We start from the raw sequence: 17,721 nt of genomic DNA, 5'->3' as shown, positions 1-17,721 counted from the left end.
AAGTTAAGTCAGGCAGAGAAAGACAAATATCACATGATATCAGTTATATGTGGAATCTAAAAAAAAATGATAAAAATGAACTTATTTACAAAACAGAAACAGACTCACAGACTTCAAAAACAAACTTATGGTTACCAAAGGGGAAAGGTGGGGGGGGAGGGATAAATTAGGAGTTTGGGATTTACATATACACACTACTATATATAAAATAGATAATCAACAAGGACCTACTGTATAACACAGGGAACTGTACTCAGTACTCTGTAATGGCCTATATGGGAAAAGAATCGGAAAAAGAATAGATATATGTACATGTATAACTGAATCACTTTGCTGTACACCTGAAACTAACACAACACTGTAAATCAACTGTACTCCAATATAAGATAAAAATTAAATTAAATTTAAAAATAAAGTGGTCACTGTAGAAATTAAAATATATATCCTTAACATTTAACAGTCTATTTAGAATTAATATTGTGCCACTTTATATTAAAATATGTATTGTTACATTTTCATAAGTTGTAAACTTCACGATACAATGTTAAAAGTTTTGCTTTAAATATTCATAAGTATTTTAAAGAAATGAAGTATTTTCAAATGGTTTCTAATATTTATTCTTATATTTATTTGCCCTTCGTTCTTCCTGGAGATCCAAGTTTCTATCAGATATCATTTCCTTTCACCCTGAGAAATGTCCCTTTAGCATTTCTTACATAGCAGATTTGCTGGCAATGAATTATCTTAGGTCTTGTTTATCCAAACATATCTTTTAAAAATTTTAAATTGTTTCCTGTCCTGGACTGTGCTGTCATGCCCTTCTCTACTCCCCACAAACCTTCAGGAAAAGTCTGTTCCACAGAAAGGCTTGTTACTGGTACCTTGGAGAGGTGGGGAGAGAAGCTGTCTGCATGGGGCAAAGAGCATTGCCCAGGGAGGACTACAGATGCACGGGCAAGAAGTCCTGCAGGGTTAGAGAGTCAGTGTAGCAGAAACTGAGAGCAGGAAAGGACAGAGACAGTGCAAACCATCCTCCTTCCCCCTCGGGAGCATCCCAAGTTTTATATGATGATGCCCAAGTCTCTCATTTGGATGTTAGAAGAAAGGTAACCTCAGAAACGTGGAGCATTTGAGAACATTCAGAAGTTTAATTCAACTTGACAAGTATTATTAAGCTTATAGTGTGTACCTTTGGGCCTCCATTAGGACTTTCAGAAGCCTTACTTTTCATCCGGGGAATGTGAAGACTCAGCAGGAAGATTCCCTCCCGCATTGGTCTGTGGGGTCAGCTGACTTCATGACAACACGTGGGAAAGCTGCCCACCAGCCAGAGGCTGCCCCATGAACAGGTAAATGTCTCCAAACGGAAAGAGTTAAAAAAAGTTTCCTCTCACCATCAGTGATACCAGGGAAAGAAATTTTCCTGAGACATGTGTGGCTCAGCTCACCAAAGCCAGGCACACGTCGGGTGGGTGGTGTGCGAGCTTCTTTCCAGCTTTCCCTGGGAAAGGTCTTCAGGGCTAGGGCAAGGCAAGAGAGGCATTCACCTCAACTGCAGAATTTAAGGGGGTGCCAAAAAATCCAGCAATCAAGATAAATAATATTTTACTGCAATGTTTTCTTTTTAAAAAAGGAAATCTCTGTGATGAACAAAATATCAAAATTTTAAATAAGACAGAATCTGACTCTGCACTTGCAGAACTCACATCATTTGTCATCTCCTGATCCCAACTCTGCTGGGTCTTGCCTTTACTTATAATTTTAGCATTTTGTTCATCATGGATTCTTTGCATTAATTTTGATTTTTTAAAACTATTCCATTAAAATGGCATTTATCTTGACTGCTTTGGTTTTTGCCACACCCTTAAATTCTGCACCTGCCTCACCCTCGTACCAGCCCTGAACATCAGTAAGAACCTCTTTAAAATCCTTCCTTCTAACACCCCCATCCCACCAAAAGAAATCCACCAGCATACCATGATGACAAGAAGGCATTTTTTTCATATACAAAAATAAAAGTTTTCCTGGTGACACCAATAACAGCCAAATGAGGAATCTGGGTAAGTTCTTGGCACAGTCGTTTAGCTGTTTTATAAGTGGGAACTCTGAAAGACTTCTGGATCCCAGAGTAAAAATTCATATTAAAATGATCCTAAATTTTCTCATTTCAACGTAAAAGACTAAGGGTTGAGGCTGAGAAATTAAAGAAATTTGAGTATATTTCATTACATTTCTTACAATGCACATTAATGTATTTGTTATGTATTCAAGGCTTCAGTTGGATAGAATAATTCAATCTCAGGTCAATACTTAGCGGTTGAGTATGGCCATCATGGGTGCCATTCATAACATATTGAGGGACTTCCCTGGTGGAGAAGTGGTTAAGAATCTGCCTGCCAATGCAGGGGACACGGGTTTGAGCCCTGGTCTGGGAAGATCCCACATGCCGAGGAGCAACTAAGCCCGTGAGCCACAACTACTGAGCCTGCGCTCTAGAGCCCACGAGCCACAACTACTGAGCCCGCGTGCTGCAACTACTGAAGCCCACACACCCTAGAGCCTGCACGTCGCAACTACTGAAGCCTGAGTGCCTAGAGCCCGTGCTCCGCAACGAGAAGCCACCGCAATGAGAAGCCCGTGCACCACAACGAAGGGTAGCCCCCGCTCGCCGCAACTAGAGAAAGCCCATGCCCAGCAACAAAGACCCAACGCAGCCATAAATAAATAAATAAATAAATAAATAAATAGGAAAAAAAAGAGATATTGAATCCCTTTTATTCAATGCCATTACATGTGGGTATAGGCAACATGGAGTAACTGCAGAACTTGAGATTGAAAATCCCCACTATATTACCTGTATCAACTTGAGCAAGTCACTAAATGTCCTTAGGTCTCACTTTCCTCATCTGTAAAAGGCTGCTACAATTACCTTAAATACCATGTCACTTAAAAAAAAACCAACAATAATACTTATCTATATGAGATGATGAATGTTAACTAAACTTATTGTGGTAATAATTTCACAATATGTGTAAGTCAAATCATTATACTGTGCACTTTAAACTTATACAGTGTTGTATGTCAATTATATCTCAATAAAACAGGAAAAACTTTTAATCTGAATGTTAATGATACCTAAATAAAAAAACCTCTACAAGAGTGTAAAAAAAACCCCTATAATTTCTCTGTTTTTTATTTATGCTAAATAATTACAGGCCATCTTGATTATGCTTGATCTCTAAAATTATAAACGCTAATTTTGAAAAATAAAGAATTGTTTCTAAAAGAACATTTTGAAAAAGGAAACAGGAATAAGCAGAGCCAGATATTGTTTTAAAAGTAATGGGAGTTCCCTGGCGATCCAGTGGTTAGGACTCTGTGCTTCTTTCACTGCGTGGTCTCGGTTCAATCCCTGGTCGGGGAGCTAAGATCCTGCAAGCCGCGCAGCATGGACAAAATAATAATAATAATAATAATTTTAAAAATAAATAAAAGTAATGATAAAACTTTTTTGAGCCCAGCGTATAGGTCTGCATATGCCAAATGGGAATAAATTTAATTAATTTATTTTTTTATACAGCAGGTTCTTATTATTTATCTATTTTATACACATTAGTGTATATATGTCAATCCCAATCTCCCAATTCATCCCACCAGCACCAACCCCCGTCCCCCCCACTGCTTTCTCCCCTTGGTGTCCATACGTTTGTTTTCTACATCTGTGTCTCTATTTCTGCCTTGCAAACCAGTTCATCTGTACCATTTTTCTAGATTCCACATATATGCATTAATATACGATATTCGTTTTCCTCTTTCTGGCTTACTTCACTCTGTGTGACAGTCTCTAGGTCCATCCACGTCTCTACAAATGACCCAATTTCATTCCTTTTTATGGCTGAGTAATATTCCATTGTATACATGTGCCACATCTTCTCTATCCATTCATCTGTTGATGGGCATTTAGGTTGCTTCCATGACCTGGCTATTGTAAATAGTGCTGCAATGAACACTGGGGTGCTTGTGTCTTTTTGAATTATGGTTTTCTCAGGGTATATGCCCAGTAGTGGGATTGCTGGATCATATGATAATTCTATTTTTACTTTTTTAAGGAACCTCCATACTGTTCTCCATAGTGGCTGTATCAATTAACATTCCCACCAACAGTGCAAGAGGGTTCCCTTTTCTCCACACCCTCTCCAGCATTTGTTGTTTGTAGATTTTCTGATGATGCCCATTCTACCTGGTGTGAGGTGACACCTCATTGTAGTTTTGATTTGCATTTCTCTAATAATTAGTGATGTTGAGCAGTTTTTCATGTGCCTCTTGGCCATCTGTATGTCTTCTTTGGAGAAATGTCTATTTCGGTCTTCTGCCCATTTTTGGATTGGGTTGTTTGTTTTTTTAACATTGAGCTGCGTGAGCGGTTTATATATTTTGGAGATTAATCCTTTGTCCGTTGATTCGTTTGCAAATATTTTCTCCTATTCTGAGGGTTGTCTTTTCGTCTTGTTTATAGTTTCCTTTACTGCGCAAAAGCTTTGAAGTTTCATTAGGTCCCATTTGTTTATTTTTGTTTTTATTTCCATTTCTCTAGGAGGTGGGTCTAGGAGGTTGGCTGCGCCATGAAGCTTTCAGGATCTTAGTTCCCCAACCAGGGATGAAACCCACACCCCCTGCAGTGGAAGCACAGAGTCCTAACCACTGGACCACCAGGGAAGTCCCACGACTACTTCTAATCTGTAACTTCAGAGAGTTCAGAGTACACACTCTAGGCTGAAACACCAGTGATCTGGATTGATTAAAAAAAAAGGGGAGAGGCTTAAAGCTTCAGCAGGGCTAAAGCTTCAGCAGGCAAAGGAAGAAGACTGCTCTTGACAGTGGTTGCCATTCTTAGAGGGTGGGAATATCACATTCTTAACAGGACTTAATTAGGAATCCAGGTTCTATTATTAATTTTCTCCCCAAAGTCTAATCTTTGTCAGGGTTACGAGTCATGATTCTGATTGTACAGCATTTGGTAGGTTAGAATGATTCTTTAATTATTTTAGCAGAACATTCCTTTTGCTCCTCCCTTTTAAGTCCAGCAGTTCTTTTCCACCATGTAGCCAGGTAAATCTCTTAGGACCTTCTCTAAGCACCTGGCAAAAGAGACACTAATATCTTAGTTGAAAAGAACAGGAACTAAACCCTTATGAGGTCCCTAGGATAGCTTGTCTCTTTATAATTTTTTTATAACAGCCTTATTGAGATATAGTTCACATATACAATTTACCTATTTAAAGTGAACAATCTCAATGGCTCACAGAGTTGTGCAACCATCACCACAACCAATTTTAGAACATTCTCATCACCACTCCACAAAGAAACCCTGTACCTCCGCAGCCCTAGGCAATGACTAATCCACTTTCTATCTCCATAGATTTGCCTATTCTGGACGTGTCATACAAATGAATCTTACAATATGTGGTCTTTTGTGGCTGGCTTCTTTCACTTAGCCTAATGTTTTCAAGGTTCATCCACGTTGTAGCATGTATCAGTACTTCATTCCTTTTTATGGCCCAATAATATTCCACTGTATGAATGTACCACATTTCATTTATCTCTTCATCAGCTGGTGACCATTTGGGTTGTTTCCACTTTTTTGGGCTATTGTGAGTAATGCTGCAATGAATATGTTGTACAACTTTTTGTTTGAACATGTTTCAAATTCTCTTGGGTATATATCTAGGAATGGAATTGCTGGATCATGTGCCTCTTTACAATTTTCAATGGAATAATGTATCAATTATGTATTCCTGCACAGGAAATAACTCCCAAAGCTTCATGAATTAAAATAATAGTAGGGGCTTCCCTGGTGGCGCAGTGGTTGAGAATCTGCCTGCTAATGCAGGGGACACGGGTTCGATCCCTGGTCTGGGAGGATCCCACATGCCGCGGAGCAACTAGGCCCGTGAGCCACAATTACTGAGCCTGCGCGTCTGGAGCCTGTGCTCTGCAACAAGAGAGGCCACTATAGTGAGAGGCCCACGCACCGCGATGAAGAGTGGCCCCCACTTGCCGCAACTAGAGAAAGCCCTCGCACAGAAACAAAGACCAACACAGCCATAAATAAATAAATAAATTTAAAAAAAAAAAAGAGAAGCCTCTGGCTTTTCCTATAAAATAATAGTAACTTATCTCTCTCAGTTTCTGTGAGTCAGAAATTTGGGAGCACCTTGAATAGGAGGGTCTGCCTCCAGGTCTCTCATGAGGTTGCAATTAGATGATGGTCTACGTGGCAGTCATCTGAAGGCTTGGCTGGAGCTACAAGATCCATTTCTAAGATGACACTCATATAGCTGGCAAGTTAGTTGGTTGGGGGCCTCAGTTCCCCTCTACATGGGCTTCCCCACTGGAATGCCTGAGTGTCCTCAAAGTAGCTGGCTTTCTCTAAAACAAGCTAGCCAGGAGACCAAGATGGAGGCTGCATTATCTTTTACGACTTAGCCTCATATGTGTCACTTTCACCCTATTCTACATAGGCCAGGCCTGATTCATGTGGGAGGGGACTAATTACACAAAAGGGGGGATACCAGGTGAGGCAAGGTTGGAGCCATCTTGGAGGCTGGCTATTATGAAGAGGTTGACTTCAAAGCTCTATTCTCTGTTGTTCCTAAGGAGATGATCCAAATTTATAGACTCCAGGCAGGAGGTCAAAAAAATACATGTCAAAGTTTGTAGGATCCTAACATCACTGTGATTCACTCCCTCCATGTGATGAATTGAACCTGCAGTGGAGCTTCCTGACTCTCCTGCAGGGGAATTTGAGGAGGAGAGTCTTAGTGTACTTAGTGCCTAACAGAAGTAAGATAAAGAACTCCAATCCTGCTGTTGTCCTTGGGTTAATGCCCCAGGTATTCACCTCTGGAAGTGCCAACACTTTGTCTCTCTAGCAAAACCTTCCTGGAATGTCGTTTGGGTTATTTAATCCACAAGTCAAATCCACTTTCTCTCCTGGCAAATCAGCAAGTACTTATTAGCATCTACTGTGTACCCAAGAGCAAACCCCAGGATCATTTGAGACCAGTGTAGATGGATAAGCCAAAAATGCCCAGGCGTTACCAAAATAGATTGTTGTCAAACCCACCTGTCTTGAGGCTTCAAAGGTAAGGAACTGAAAAGGTCTTTTTTTTTTTTTCTTTTTGAGTTAGCATTTAGAGAAGTGACAGCCACGAGAATGTTTTTAGATTTAAATTCGTTTAGAAAACTCCTGAGGACATGAAAGACAAAGAAAGACTGAGGAACAATTCTAGAGTAAAGACGTTAAAGACACCTATCTATAAAATGTAATGCTTATCCTCGATGAGATCCTTGATAAAGGGAAAACAGCTATAAAATACATTATTGGAAACTGGTGAAACTGGAATACAAACTGTAGAGTAGATAATAGCATTGGATCAATGTTACCTTTTCTGAATTTGATACTTATATTGTGGTTACGTAATAAAATTATTTGTTCTTAGGAAACACAAACTGAAGTATTAAGGGGTAAGTGTGTCTACAACTTATTTTCAAGTTGTTCAGAAAAAAATTCTGTATATATACACACACATATATGTACACACATATACATGGAAAGAGATAGAATAAATGCAGCGAAATGTGAACAGGCTGAAGGATATATGGGAAGTCTTTATATTATGTTTGCAGCTTTTCTATAAGTTTGAAATTATTTCAAAATAAAAAGTTTTTAAAAAGAAGGAAACTCCTGAGGGTCTTCTGTGAAGAACAGGATATACTGTGGTGTCATTGCTCCTTTGCAGAATATGGAATGGTAAATCGTCGAGGTCAGGTGGGTGCCAATTCCCCACATGACCGAGCCAACACTGTGTCTAGGGTGCTGGAGGTGACAACTGTCTGAATTGACATCTCCTGGCAGTTATTAGGAACCCCAGCATTACCAAAACTTTGCACGGTCCTTGTGACCCCACAGTCAGCCCCTGGAAGTAGAGGTCTCAGCTCACTCCACCCTTGACCTCTGGTCTGACAGCCATCTGTACAGCTCCTCCATCACATCCCAAGCTTGGAGAGTGGCACCACTTGGCCTCTTGCTCCCCTAGATTGAGTGCATCCTTCTGCTGAGTTGAGCCCTGGGTTGGAAGGCAGAAACGTCTCCTGTTCCCTCCAGATCAGAGGCAGCCTCGCCAGAAAGCCATAGTGCAAAATCCCCCAAGTTTCCAAGAACATCTCAGAGCCAGAGAGTTAGCCAAGTGTCTCTGAGCTGGCCCAGAGTAAGAAATGCTCAGTCTCAGATGTCAGGGTGCACACCCTGATTCCTTTTCTACTAGGTGGGTAGGAGGCAGCTGGGAGCTCCATTGACTTAGAAGAAACAGATGCAATCAAGGTCCAGAGGATGCCCAAGTTAAATGCACTGGCCCTTCGCCCTTGCAAACTCACTAAATCCGAATTCTACAAAATAGTTTCAATGCCAGCCAAGCCCAAGTATCACCATCTGCCTCCCAAAGCCAACCCACTGACTGCCGATTAGCAGTGAGAGGAAGTGGAAAGGCCATCAGTCCCAAGGGCTTCAAAGTGGAGGAGGTCAGGGAGCTTCCTGACAAGACTCAATCACAGAACCCACGATGGGGACAGGAGAAGAAGGTCTTTCTAGTTCTTATGAAAGTGGTTACTAGACTGTGATGGCCCCAGGCAAGCCCACAGCCCAGTGGCCACCTGCTGGGGACAAAGACCGTTTACCTCCAGCTTGAATTCTATGATGTGTGTGGGGCAAGATCAGCCTTCCTCTGTTCACCATTCTAGAGGATGTTCTCAGCCTTCCTGACTACCTGAGACCAGGCAAGTGAATCACAGGTCCAGCACACAAGTTGTCAAGAACAGCATACCTTTTCATAGTACTTACCAAGTGCCAGGCACTGTTCTAGTCGCTTTACAGATAACAACTTGTATAACCTCCCAGTAACCCTATGAGCATGGTAGTCTTATTATCCCTCTTTGGCAGTTGTGGACACTGAGGCACAGAGAGGTAAAGTGACATGTCCCAAGGCACTGACCTAGTAAATAACGAAGCCAAGATTTGAACCTTGATGTCTGGCTTGCGTCTGTGCTTTTAAGCACTTCCTTATGTGAGGCCTCCTGGCTTGTTCTACATGCTGCTTCTAAAGAACCCATAAATGAGGAAATAATCATATTTCAAACATCACATATAGATAGGAAGAGATGGATAAGGGGCCTGTCCGCAAAGCAGGTTGATAGATGACAGGAAGAAGGAGCGGGTCTCACCATTCCCTAGTACGCTTATCAACTGTACCAGATCATCCATCTGCCAACTCATTATTCACTCACTCTCTCGTACTGAGGATTCAGGGCCTACTAGGTGTTACAGTGGGAGGGGACAAGAGGAGCCCAATTTAGTTAATGAAATGAAATCTGGGCACACAAACAGTGAAATAATCAGAGAAGGAGGATTTTAGGCAGACTGAGTGGTGCTGACGTCAGGAGCAGCATGGGATCGTGGGATCGTGGGATCTTGGGATCGTGGGATCGTGGGATCGGGAAAGGAAATTTGGGCGAGTTGTACGGGCACAAGTCCAGGAAGTATACCCCAATCACCCCACCCCCCCAGGTTGGGGGACCTTCTTTAGTCCACCCATATCCGCCCACGCTCAGCAACCTTTTTTTTTTTTGGCCGTGCCACACAGCATGCAGGATCTTTAGTTCCCCGACCAGGGACTGAACCCGTGCCCCCTGCAGTGGAAGAGTGGAGTCTTAACCACTGGACCTCCAGGGAAGTCCCCACACTCAGCATCCTTATTTTAGCATTTCCCGCACTGAGGTGAAGTTTCCTATTTGTTTCTCTGCCTGCTGTTAATTTCTGTATCCCCAGTGCTAGGCTTGGACTAGTCACTCAGTGTTTGTTGAATGACCTTCTGAACGAAAAAGGCACAAGGTCCCCGGACCTCACTTTGACTAGCAAGGTCCTCGATGATCCCTGGCCCTTTCCAGCCCCAAGAGCGCCTCATTCCACCCGAGGACTCCCTTTCTCTGCCCCTGTGCTTCTCCTAATGCCCTTCACACAGCCTTAGACACTGATCCCATTTTTCCTCCTCCTTCCCAAACCCAGACTTTAAGATAATCTACCAAATCCCTGCAGTTCCCACAAAGTGTGCTCCACTGGTCCCATGGGAGGTGTGGTGGGGTGCCCCCGTGGTCAAGGACATCCCCCAGATTACAAGTCACATCTCCCAGATTACAAGTCACATCCCCCAGGTTACAAGTCACACCTCCCAGAACTCAGGGTCACAGCGCACTTTAGCATCTCCAAGAGGTTTCAAGAAGTCCTGGGAGGACAAAGGTTTGTACAGGAGCTGAAGGGATGGCTGAGATGGGGAAGAGACTTAATGCCCCCCATAATCCTCACAAGCACCACCCCCAGCTACTCAAATCTAAGTAAAGCCCCAGAGCTTGCTATGCAATAGCTATGGCTGTTTCCCATCCATTCAAATGACCATCCTTAGAGCCTTCTCATACGGACATTCCAGGGCCACCACTGGAAACAGGCAAAGTTTGTTTTTTTTTGGGTGGGGGGATCATTTCCCCAGTCAGTGATGCTCTTTCCTTTCTAACACTTCAGCATCCTGGGCCTTAGTCTCCTTTCCCTCAGCTTCCTCAAGGATCTGATGCCCTTATTTATATTGAATTGTACATGACTGATAAAACTAGAATATGTCACCATTGAAGGTTTATTCTCGGTTTGCTCCCTCATTCCCACCCCAGATCCATTTTCTATCTTTCTTAGTTCTGGGGAGGCTGACCGCTGGGGACCGCGTTACCCAGGCCCCCTCACCCTGTGGCTTCTGGTTGGGTTGGCCAATGGAGCCACTGCCAGGAGATCTGAGGGCAAGAAGAGAAGAACATGGAGATATTTCATCTTTGGTGCAGCCTCACACCACTGGGCAGTGGCTGCATCTCTACAGCCTTGGCCCCCTCAAGGCGGCTCTTCCACAGCTCAGCTCTCACGGGCTCCCTTTGGTTCTGCCACCCTAGATGCTAACAGCTGTCTGCTGTCGCAAGTCCCAGGGTGCCTCGCCATCCCTGCTGGTTCTTTCCATCCTGCCCGCTTCACTGTAAGTTGTCCTGCCATTAATTGCCTTATTTTATTTTTCAGTTACACCCTTTCGAGTGTACCGTCTGTTCCCTGCTAGGACTCTAATACAGAGTGTTCCATTTTTATCAGGTACAAGGTCCTAATTTGGCTTAAGCCAAAGCAATGAAGTTCTAATCGTAGAATCTGGGGCCAGAGGGAGTCCAGAGAGAGCAGGTAGTTTTTGATGGGGGAAGTGTGCTAGTGTATCTCAGTGCCTTGAAATCCAACTATATCAAGGCCCGGAAGCTGGCTTCAGAATAATTTTATTCTGTTCCACTGCCATGAACTAAGAAGCTGCTGCGTTCCAGACACGGTGCTCAGGCTTATGGGAACCAAGGACGATGGAGACCAGGCCCTGTGTCCAAGAGCCTCACACTCAGAGACACTCGAGCCAGGGCAGAATGAAAGCCCTGGAATGGAATTGAATGTGACAGGCAGCCAAGCAGGGCAAAGCCGGCTGAGATAAGGACTTAATCAGAGTTCAGACAGAGAACAGTAGTGGAACAGCAGACGGAGGCTTTGTTCCAACGCTGGGGACCTGGGAGGACCTCACAGGGTGGAGGAGGAGGTCACACAGGACCTTGGAGAACCGTGAAGCCGGCCAATCAGCTGCCTCAGCACACAAGCCAGAGTGGGGCCCCTTTCTACAGCCTCCTGGGGGAAGCCTTCTTGGACGCTCAGGCAGTTTTATTTGCTCTGGATTCTAACTGCATATCTACTTTCCTCCTACGGCTCCCACTGATCGAGGGCTTACCCTGTGCATGCACTGTGCTGGGGGGCTTTGCACGCATGAGCCCATTCAATCCTCCAATCCCCCTTGCAGGGGGTGCTATTCATCCCATTTTATAGCTAAGGAAACTGAGGCTCAGTCCGAGGGACCAGCCCACGATTTTATGAACAAGCCCTGGAGGAAACAGGATTTGAAGCCAGACTGCCTGGCCCGGAAATGCACATTCTCAATCACTCTATTTTATCTGCATTGATTTCTAACTTGAGGCAGGGGTGGTACTGAGCACTTTGTATCAAGTGTCTCGTTTGCTCCTCACAGCGCCCCCATGAGGTAGGTCCAAGTATCACCCCCCACTTTAAGGAAGAAGAAACTGGCCACCAAGAGGGTCCTTTCAAGGTCATGGTGGAGTCAAGGTTTGAACCCAGGAGACCAACTAGGAATTCATGCCTCCAGCCACTACCTTCTTTGAGAGCAGGGCCTAGATTATTAACATTTTAATACGCCTTATTTTGTAGAATGGTTTTAGACAGACAGAAAAATTATGAAGATAATACAGAGAGTTTCCTAATTGTTCTCGCTAGGACTTCCAATACTATGTTGAATAACAGTTGCAAGAGTGGGCATCCTTGTCTTGCTCCTGATCTTAGAGGAAAAACTTTCAGCTTTTCACCACTGAGTATGATGTTAGTGGTGGGCTTGTCATACATGGCTTTATCATGTTGAGGTACTTTCCCTCTATAACCACTTCGTTGAGAGTTTTCTTCATAAACGGATGTTGAATTTTGTCAAATGTTTCTTCTGCATCTGTTGAGATGATCATATGGCTTTTATCCTTCATTTTGCATCCCTGGAATAAATGCCACTTGATCATGGTGTACAATCCTTTTAATGTATTGTTGAACTCGGCTTGCTAATATTTTGTTGCGGGTTTTTGCATCTATGTTCATCAGGGATATTGGCTTATACTACAATTACCAACATTCTGCCACTCTTGCTTCATCTGTTCCTCTACCCACTTTCCACTCCTACTCTCTTCACTGCTTTTCTCTTACAGCCTCCACCCCCCGCCTTTTTTTCCGGGGAGAAGTCACACATATTACAATATGCAAATCTGAAGCTACACAGTTTTAACAAGTGGGCACAGCTGCATAACACACATCCCTTTCATGATAGGAAGCATGTCCATTCCCACTATTTTTTTTTACGTTTATTTATTTATTTATGGCTGCATTGGGTCTTCATTGCTGCGAGAAGGCTTTCTCTAGTTGCAGCGAGCGGGGGCTACTCTTCGTTGCGGTGTGCGGGCTTCTCATTGTGGTGGCTTCTTGTCGTGGAACACGGGCTCTAGGCACGCGGGCTTCAGCAGTTGTGGCGCACGGGTTTAGTTCCTCTGATGCATGTGGGATCTTCCCAGACCAGGGCTCGAACCCGTGTTCCCTGCATTGGCAGGCGGATTCTTAACCACTGCGCCACCAGGGGTGTCCCACCCCAACTATTTTCTGTCCTATTTTCTAGGACCATCCACACCGCCCCCATCCAGAGATAACCACTGTCCTGATTTTTTCACCTTAGGTTAATTTTGCTTGCTCTGAAACTTCATGTAAATGGATTCATATAGTTTGCACTCTTTATTTCTTTTTGCTTTTCTGGCTTCCTTCACTGTGTATAGTGTCTCTGGTTCACCCACGTTGTTGTGTGTGTCGGTATTGTATCCCTTTCTATTGCCGAGTGGCACTGCATTGAATGCATTTGCTGCACTTGTTTATCTGTTTTCCTGTTAATGGGCATTTGGACTGTTACCAGTTTGAGCTGCTGTGAATAAAGCTGCTGTGAATATTTTTGTCCAAGTCATTTTGGGGTGTATGTTCTCATTTCTCTTGGATAAACACCTTTTTGTATGTTTCTGTATCCATCAATGCTGACGATCTAGTCAGTACTCAGAAAAAGTGTGGTAAAATGAACTGAGTCATGGAACTAAGAGCTGCGACGTGGCAATAATCAACCACTTCACATAGTAAAGTGCATTTCATATAGTAAAGTTCCAAAGTTGAGGGTGAATGCCAACAGCAAAGGCTGGATAAAAAGAAAGGACATCTGAGGTAGGGACTGAGTGATTCAGTCAAGAATTTTGAAAAAGAACAGCCTTTGAAGAAGAGCCAAAATGTAGAGACAACAAGGAGACTTCCTCCTGCAAGGGACGGAGACTTTTCTCCGACATGCTGACTGGACTGGAGTCCTGCAGGGTGTCTCTGCTGGGGTCAAAATGGTGCACTTGGAGCAAAATCATGACGCCCAGAGTTTGTTAGTGAGATTCTTCATGATGTTTTATATCTTGCTGAAGAGCGTTGATACCCTTTGTTTTGTCCTCCCTAAATCCACTGCTGAACTGCCACACTGAGAGACTTTGTCCTGCCAGGGATAGTCCAGAACAGGAAACCATCCAGCAATCTTTTCTCCTTGGCGCTGGGAGATGTTTGTGTGTAGCGGGGAAATCTGGGCTCCTGCCATTAATTAGCCATGTGCGCATTTGTCTCCAAAGTTCCTTCCAGCTCTGAAATATTACAACCTGGCAACTATACTTCTTTTTTCAATACATATTTTTTCTTATTACAAAGGTATATGAATTTACCATAGATAGTCAGAAAATATAAATAACAGAACCGAAGAAAATATAAAATCACTCACCATTTCACCACTCAATGCTAACTCTTATTAACCTTCACTCATTCATTAACACATATTCATTGAGCGCCTACCATGTGCTGAGCAGTTTGAAGTGTGTCTTTCTAGACAATTTATATTTTAATGAAATCCTCCTGCTTTGTAACCTGCCTTTCACTTAATAGACAGTGGTGAACATAGTCTCACGTCAGTAAATATTTTTCTACAACGTTCCAGTTTTTCATGTTAATAAACACTCTCGGAGCTAGATTTTGAGAACCGTTACTTTAAGATAATTCCCACAAGCAGAACTCCCAGGTTATTAGTAATCACACTTATGAGGCTTCTGGCAGGTGATGCCAAAATAGCCTGCCTCCCCAGCCTCTCTTTACATCCATCCACTCAGACATATGCACTAAAAAGGGTCCAGAACTGCGCTGCCCATTACAGCAGGCACTAGACATACAAGGCTGTGTATATTTAAGTTAAAATTAATTAAAATAAACAATTCAGGTCCTCAGTTGCACTAGCCACATTTCAAGCACTCCATAGCATATGTAGCTAGTGGTTACTGTAATAATACAGAAAACATTTCCATTATTGCAGAAGGTTCTACTGGACATCACTGGTCCAGATGTGATGTTTTATTGATGTTAATTATTGTTATTTTGGGGTAGAGCCATTTGGGGTGATTTTCCTTTTTATTGCATTTCTTGACCCCTTTATTTTATTTATTTATTTTTTTGGCTGTGCTGCATCGTTTGTGGGATCTTAGTTCCCTGACCAGGGATTGAACCCAGGCCCCAGCAGTGAAAGTGCCAAGCCCTAACCACTGGACCACCAGGGGACTCCCTCTTGGTCCCTTTATAATGAGCATTTATCAATTATTGTTTTACATATATCATGTTTTAAAGCCTTCTCCTCTTTGGAAAGGTGTACCTCGTGCCCACTGGCCCCCTGTAGATATGTCTGATTACGGGAAAACTTCAGAGCCCTTATGTCTGGTCATTGGGTTTGAATTCTAATTTCCAAATTAGAGCTCCAAAAAAGTTGCACTAAGAATCTCTATTCAAATTTACTTACATATGCATAAATTCTGGAAGGATACAAAAAAAAAAAAAAATTAGGAACATTACTTACCTAAGGCACACGGAGTGGGTGTCTTTGCAGATGAGGACAAGAATGGGAAGGAGATTTTCCATGTGAATGTATCACCTATTTAAAAATAGATTAAAAATAAATTTAAAATATATCTCATTAAATTACACAAATAGCATATGATTGTTAAAAAAAAATTAATAGTAGACAGTGAAATTCCTTTCCCCGAAGGTTATTAACGGCAGGTTTGTGAGAATCCTTTCAGACTTGGGTCCGTTATGAACAATCACACATAATATCTTTTTTATATGAACAGGATCACGGGCACTTACGCTCTGCAGCGTGCTTCACACGTCTCTAAAATGTTATTCTGTCAGTGTGCTTTCATTCCTTAGACATCACCAGAGTCCTACCTCCCTTCCTGTTGATGACAGCTGGAAAAAGTGGGCTTTTAAAGCTCCAGGACTTTTTTCTCTTATGTCTCCAGGTGGCCCTTGATAACACCTCCACGTCTCCTTTGAAAGCCCGTGTGTCAGACCCGTTTCCAGATGACGGCAGAGCTGGCATCAGTCCGTCCAGGTCAGTCCCATCCTCACGGACGTTGCAGCTTCAGTTCCCTTACTTCTCACCCTCTCCCTTCCTCAGGTGTCTCCTTGTCTGCACCGTTCCCAGGCAGCGGGGGGTGAAGGGAGTAAGAGCATTTCCAGGTGGAGCCTCGGGGCAGGGACATGGGGCACAAGTCACCTCCAGGTCCCCCTCTTCTTCTCCAGGCAGCCAGTAACAGTCCCCTTGCTTCCTCCTCCTATTTTTTTTTTCTTCTTTATTTGTTTGGCTGCATCCGGTCTTAGTTGCAGCACACGGGATCTTTCGTTGCAGCGCGGGCTCTTCGTTGTGGTGCACGGGCTTCTCTCTAGTTGTGGCCTGCAGGTTTTCTCTCTCTAGTTGTGGTACGTGGGCTCTGTAGTTTGCGGCACGCAGCTTCTCTAGTTGAGGTGTGCATGCTCAGTAGTTGTGGCGTGCGGGCTTAGTTGCCCTGCAGCGTGTGGGCTCTTAGTTCCCTGACCAGGGATAGAACCCACGTCCCCTGCATTGGAAGGCGGATTCTTTACCACTGGACCACCAGGGAAGCCCCCTTGCTTCCTCCTCTTGTCCACCCCCAGTTCCAAATCCACTTCCAGCCCCTACTGTGCTGGACACATTCCTGAACCTTACTTGCATCTTTTTTTGCAGTTCTGTGATGGGTTTCCCACATTGACCTTGGAGAGTCCGTTCCACACTCCTCCTTGGGTGCACCCTTGTCCAGATCTCCCACAGGAGGGGAGTGAGTGAGTAAGGGGCATTTCCAGAGGAGTGGGTGGGCCTGGAGTAAGTGTGGAGAAAAGTGGAGATGAAGGGTATGAGTCACCTACAGGAGTCACTGATGCTCCTGGAAGTCGCCCAATACCCGGACCTAAGAGAGAAATCCCAGTTCTGGGGCGGGGGGTGGTGAGTGTGCCCCTTCCCCCAGAGGCCCAGTAACTGGCCCAGCTTCAAAGACTCTGATCCTGGCCTCACAGGACTGGAACCAGCAAATCCATAGGGACAGAAAGTAGACTCATGGTTGCCAGGGGCTAGGGTTGGGGGGATGGGAAGTGCCTGTCAATGGGTACAGGGTTACTTTTTGGAGTGAGGAAATGTTCTGGCTAGTGATGATGGTTGCTCTGTGAATATATTAATAATCACTGAGTTGTACACTTTAAAAGGTTGAATTTTATGGAATGTGAATTGTCTCAATAAAAAAGTAACTTAGAGGGTTGCAAATCTATTGAGATATAATTTACATGCACTAAAATGTAAACTCCCATCTTAATGTAGAGTTCAATGATTTTTGACAAGAACCCCCATGCCGCCACCACCACTCTAATCAAAATGTAGAACATGTCCATCGCCCCAAAAGTTCCCCTGTGCCCCTTCAGCATTTTTTTTCAACAACACTGAATAGAGTAGAAACTATCAGAATTCATCACACATAGTAAGGGGTACTAGTTCATAAAATTTACATTGTAGTTGTATTTAAAGATATACACACACACATTATAGGGTTGTGATG

The 17,721-nt window shown here is 43.5% G+C and overlaps 1 protein-coding gene across 3 annotated transcripts in view; it reads right to left on the bottom strand.

Moving 5' to 3' along the window:
* The window catches only part of NFAT5 (nuclear factor of activated T cells 5), a 203,285-nt gene that overhangs the window by 164,256 nt on the left and 21,308 nt on the right, over window positions 1-17,721 (bottom strand). For all 3 annotated transcript variants that reach the window (XM_059905178.1, XM_059905179.1, XM_059905185.1), the window contains one exon: window positions 15,675-15,749. In XM_059905178.1, the coding sequence (XP_059761161.1) occupies window positions 15,675-15,749 (75 nt within the window). The remainder of the gene's footprint in view (window positions 1-15,674; window positions 15,750-17,721) is intronic.

Source organism: Balaenoptera ricei, chromosome 19 (assembly GCF_028023285.1).
Source record: "Balaenoptera ricei isolate mBalRic1 chromosome 19, mBalRic1.hap2, whole genome shotgun sequence".
Classification (NCBI taxonomy): Eukaryota; Metazoa; Chordata; class Mammalia; order Artiodactyla; family Balaenopteridae; genus Balaenoptera; species Balaenoptera ricei.
This window is presented reverse-complemented; position numbering and strand designations above follow the sequence as displayed.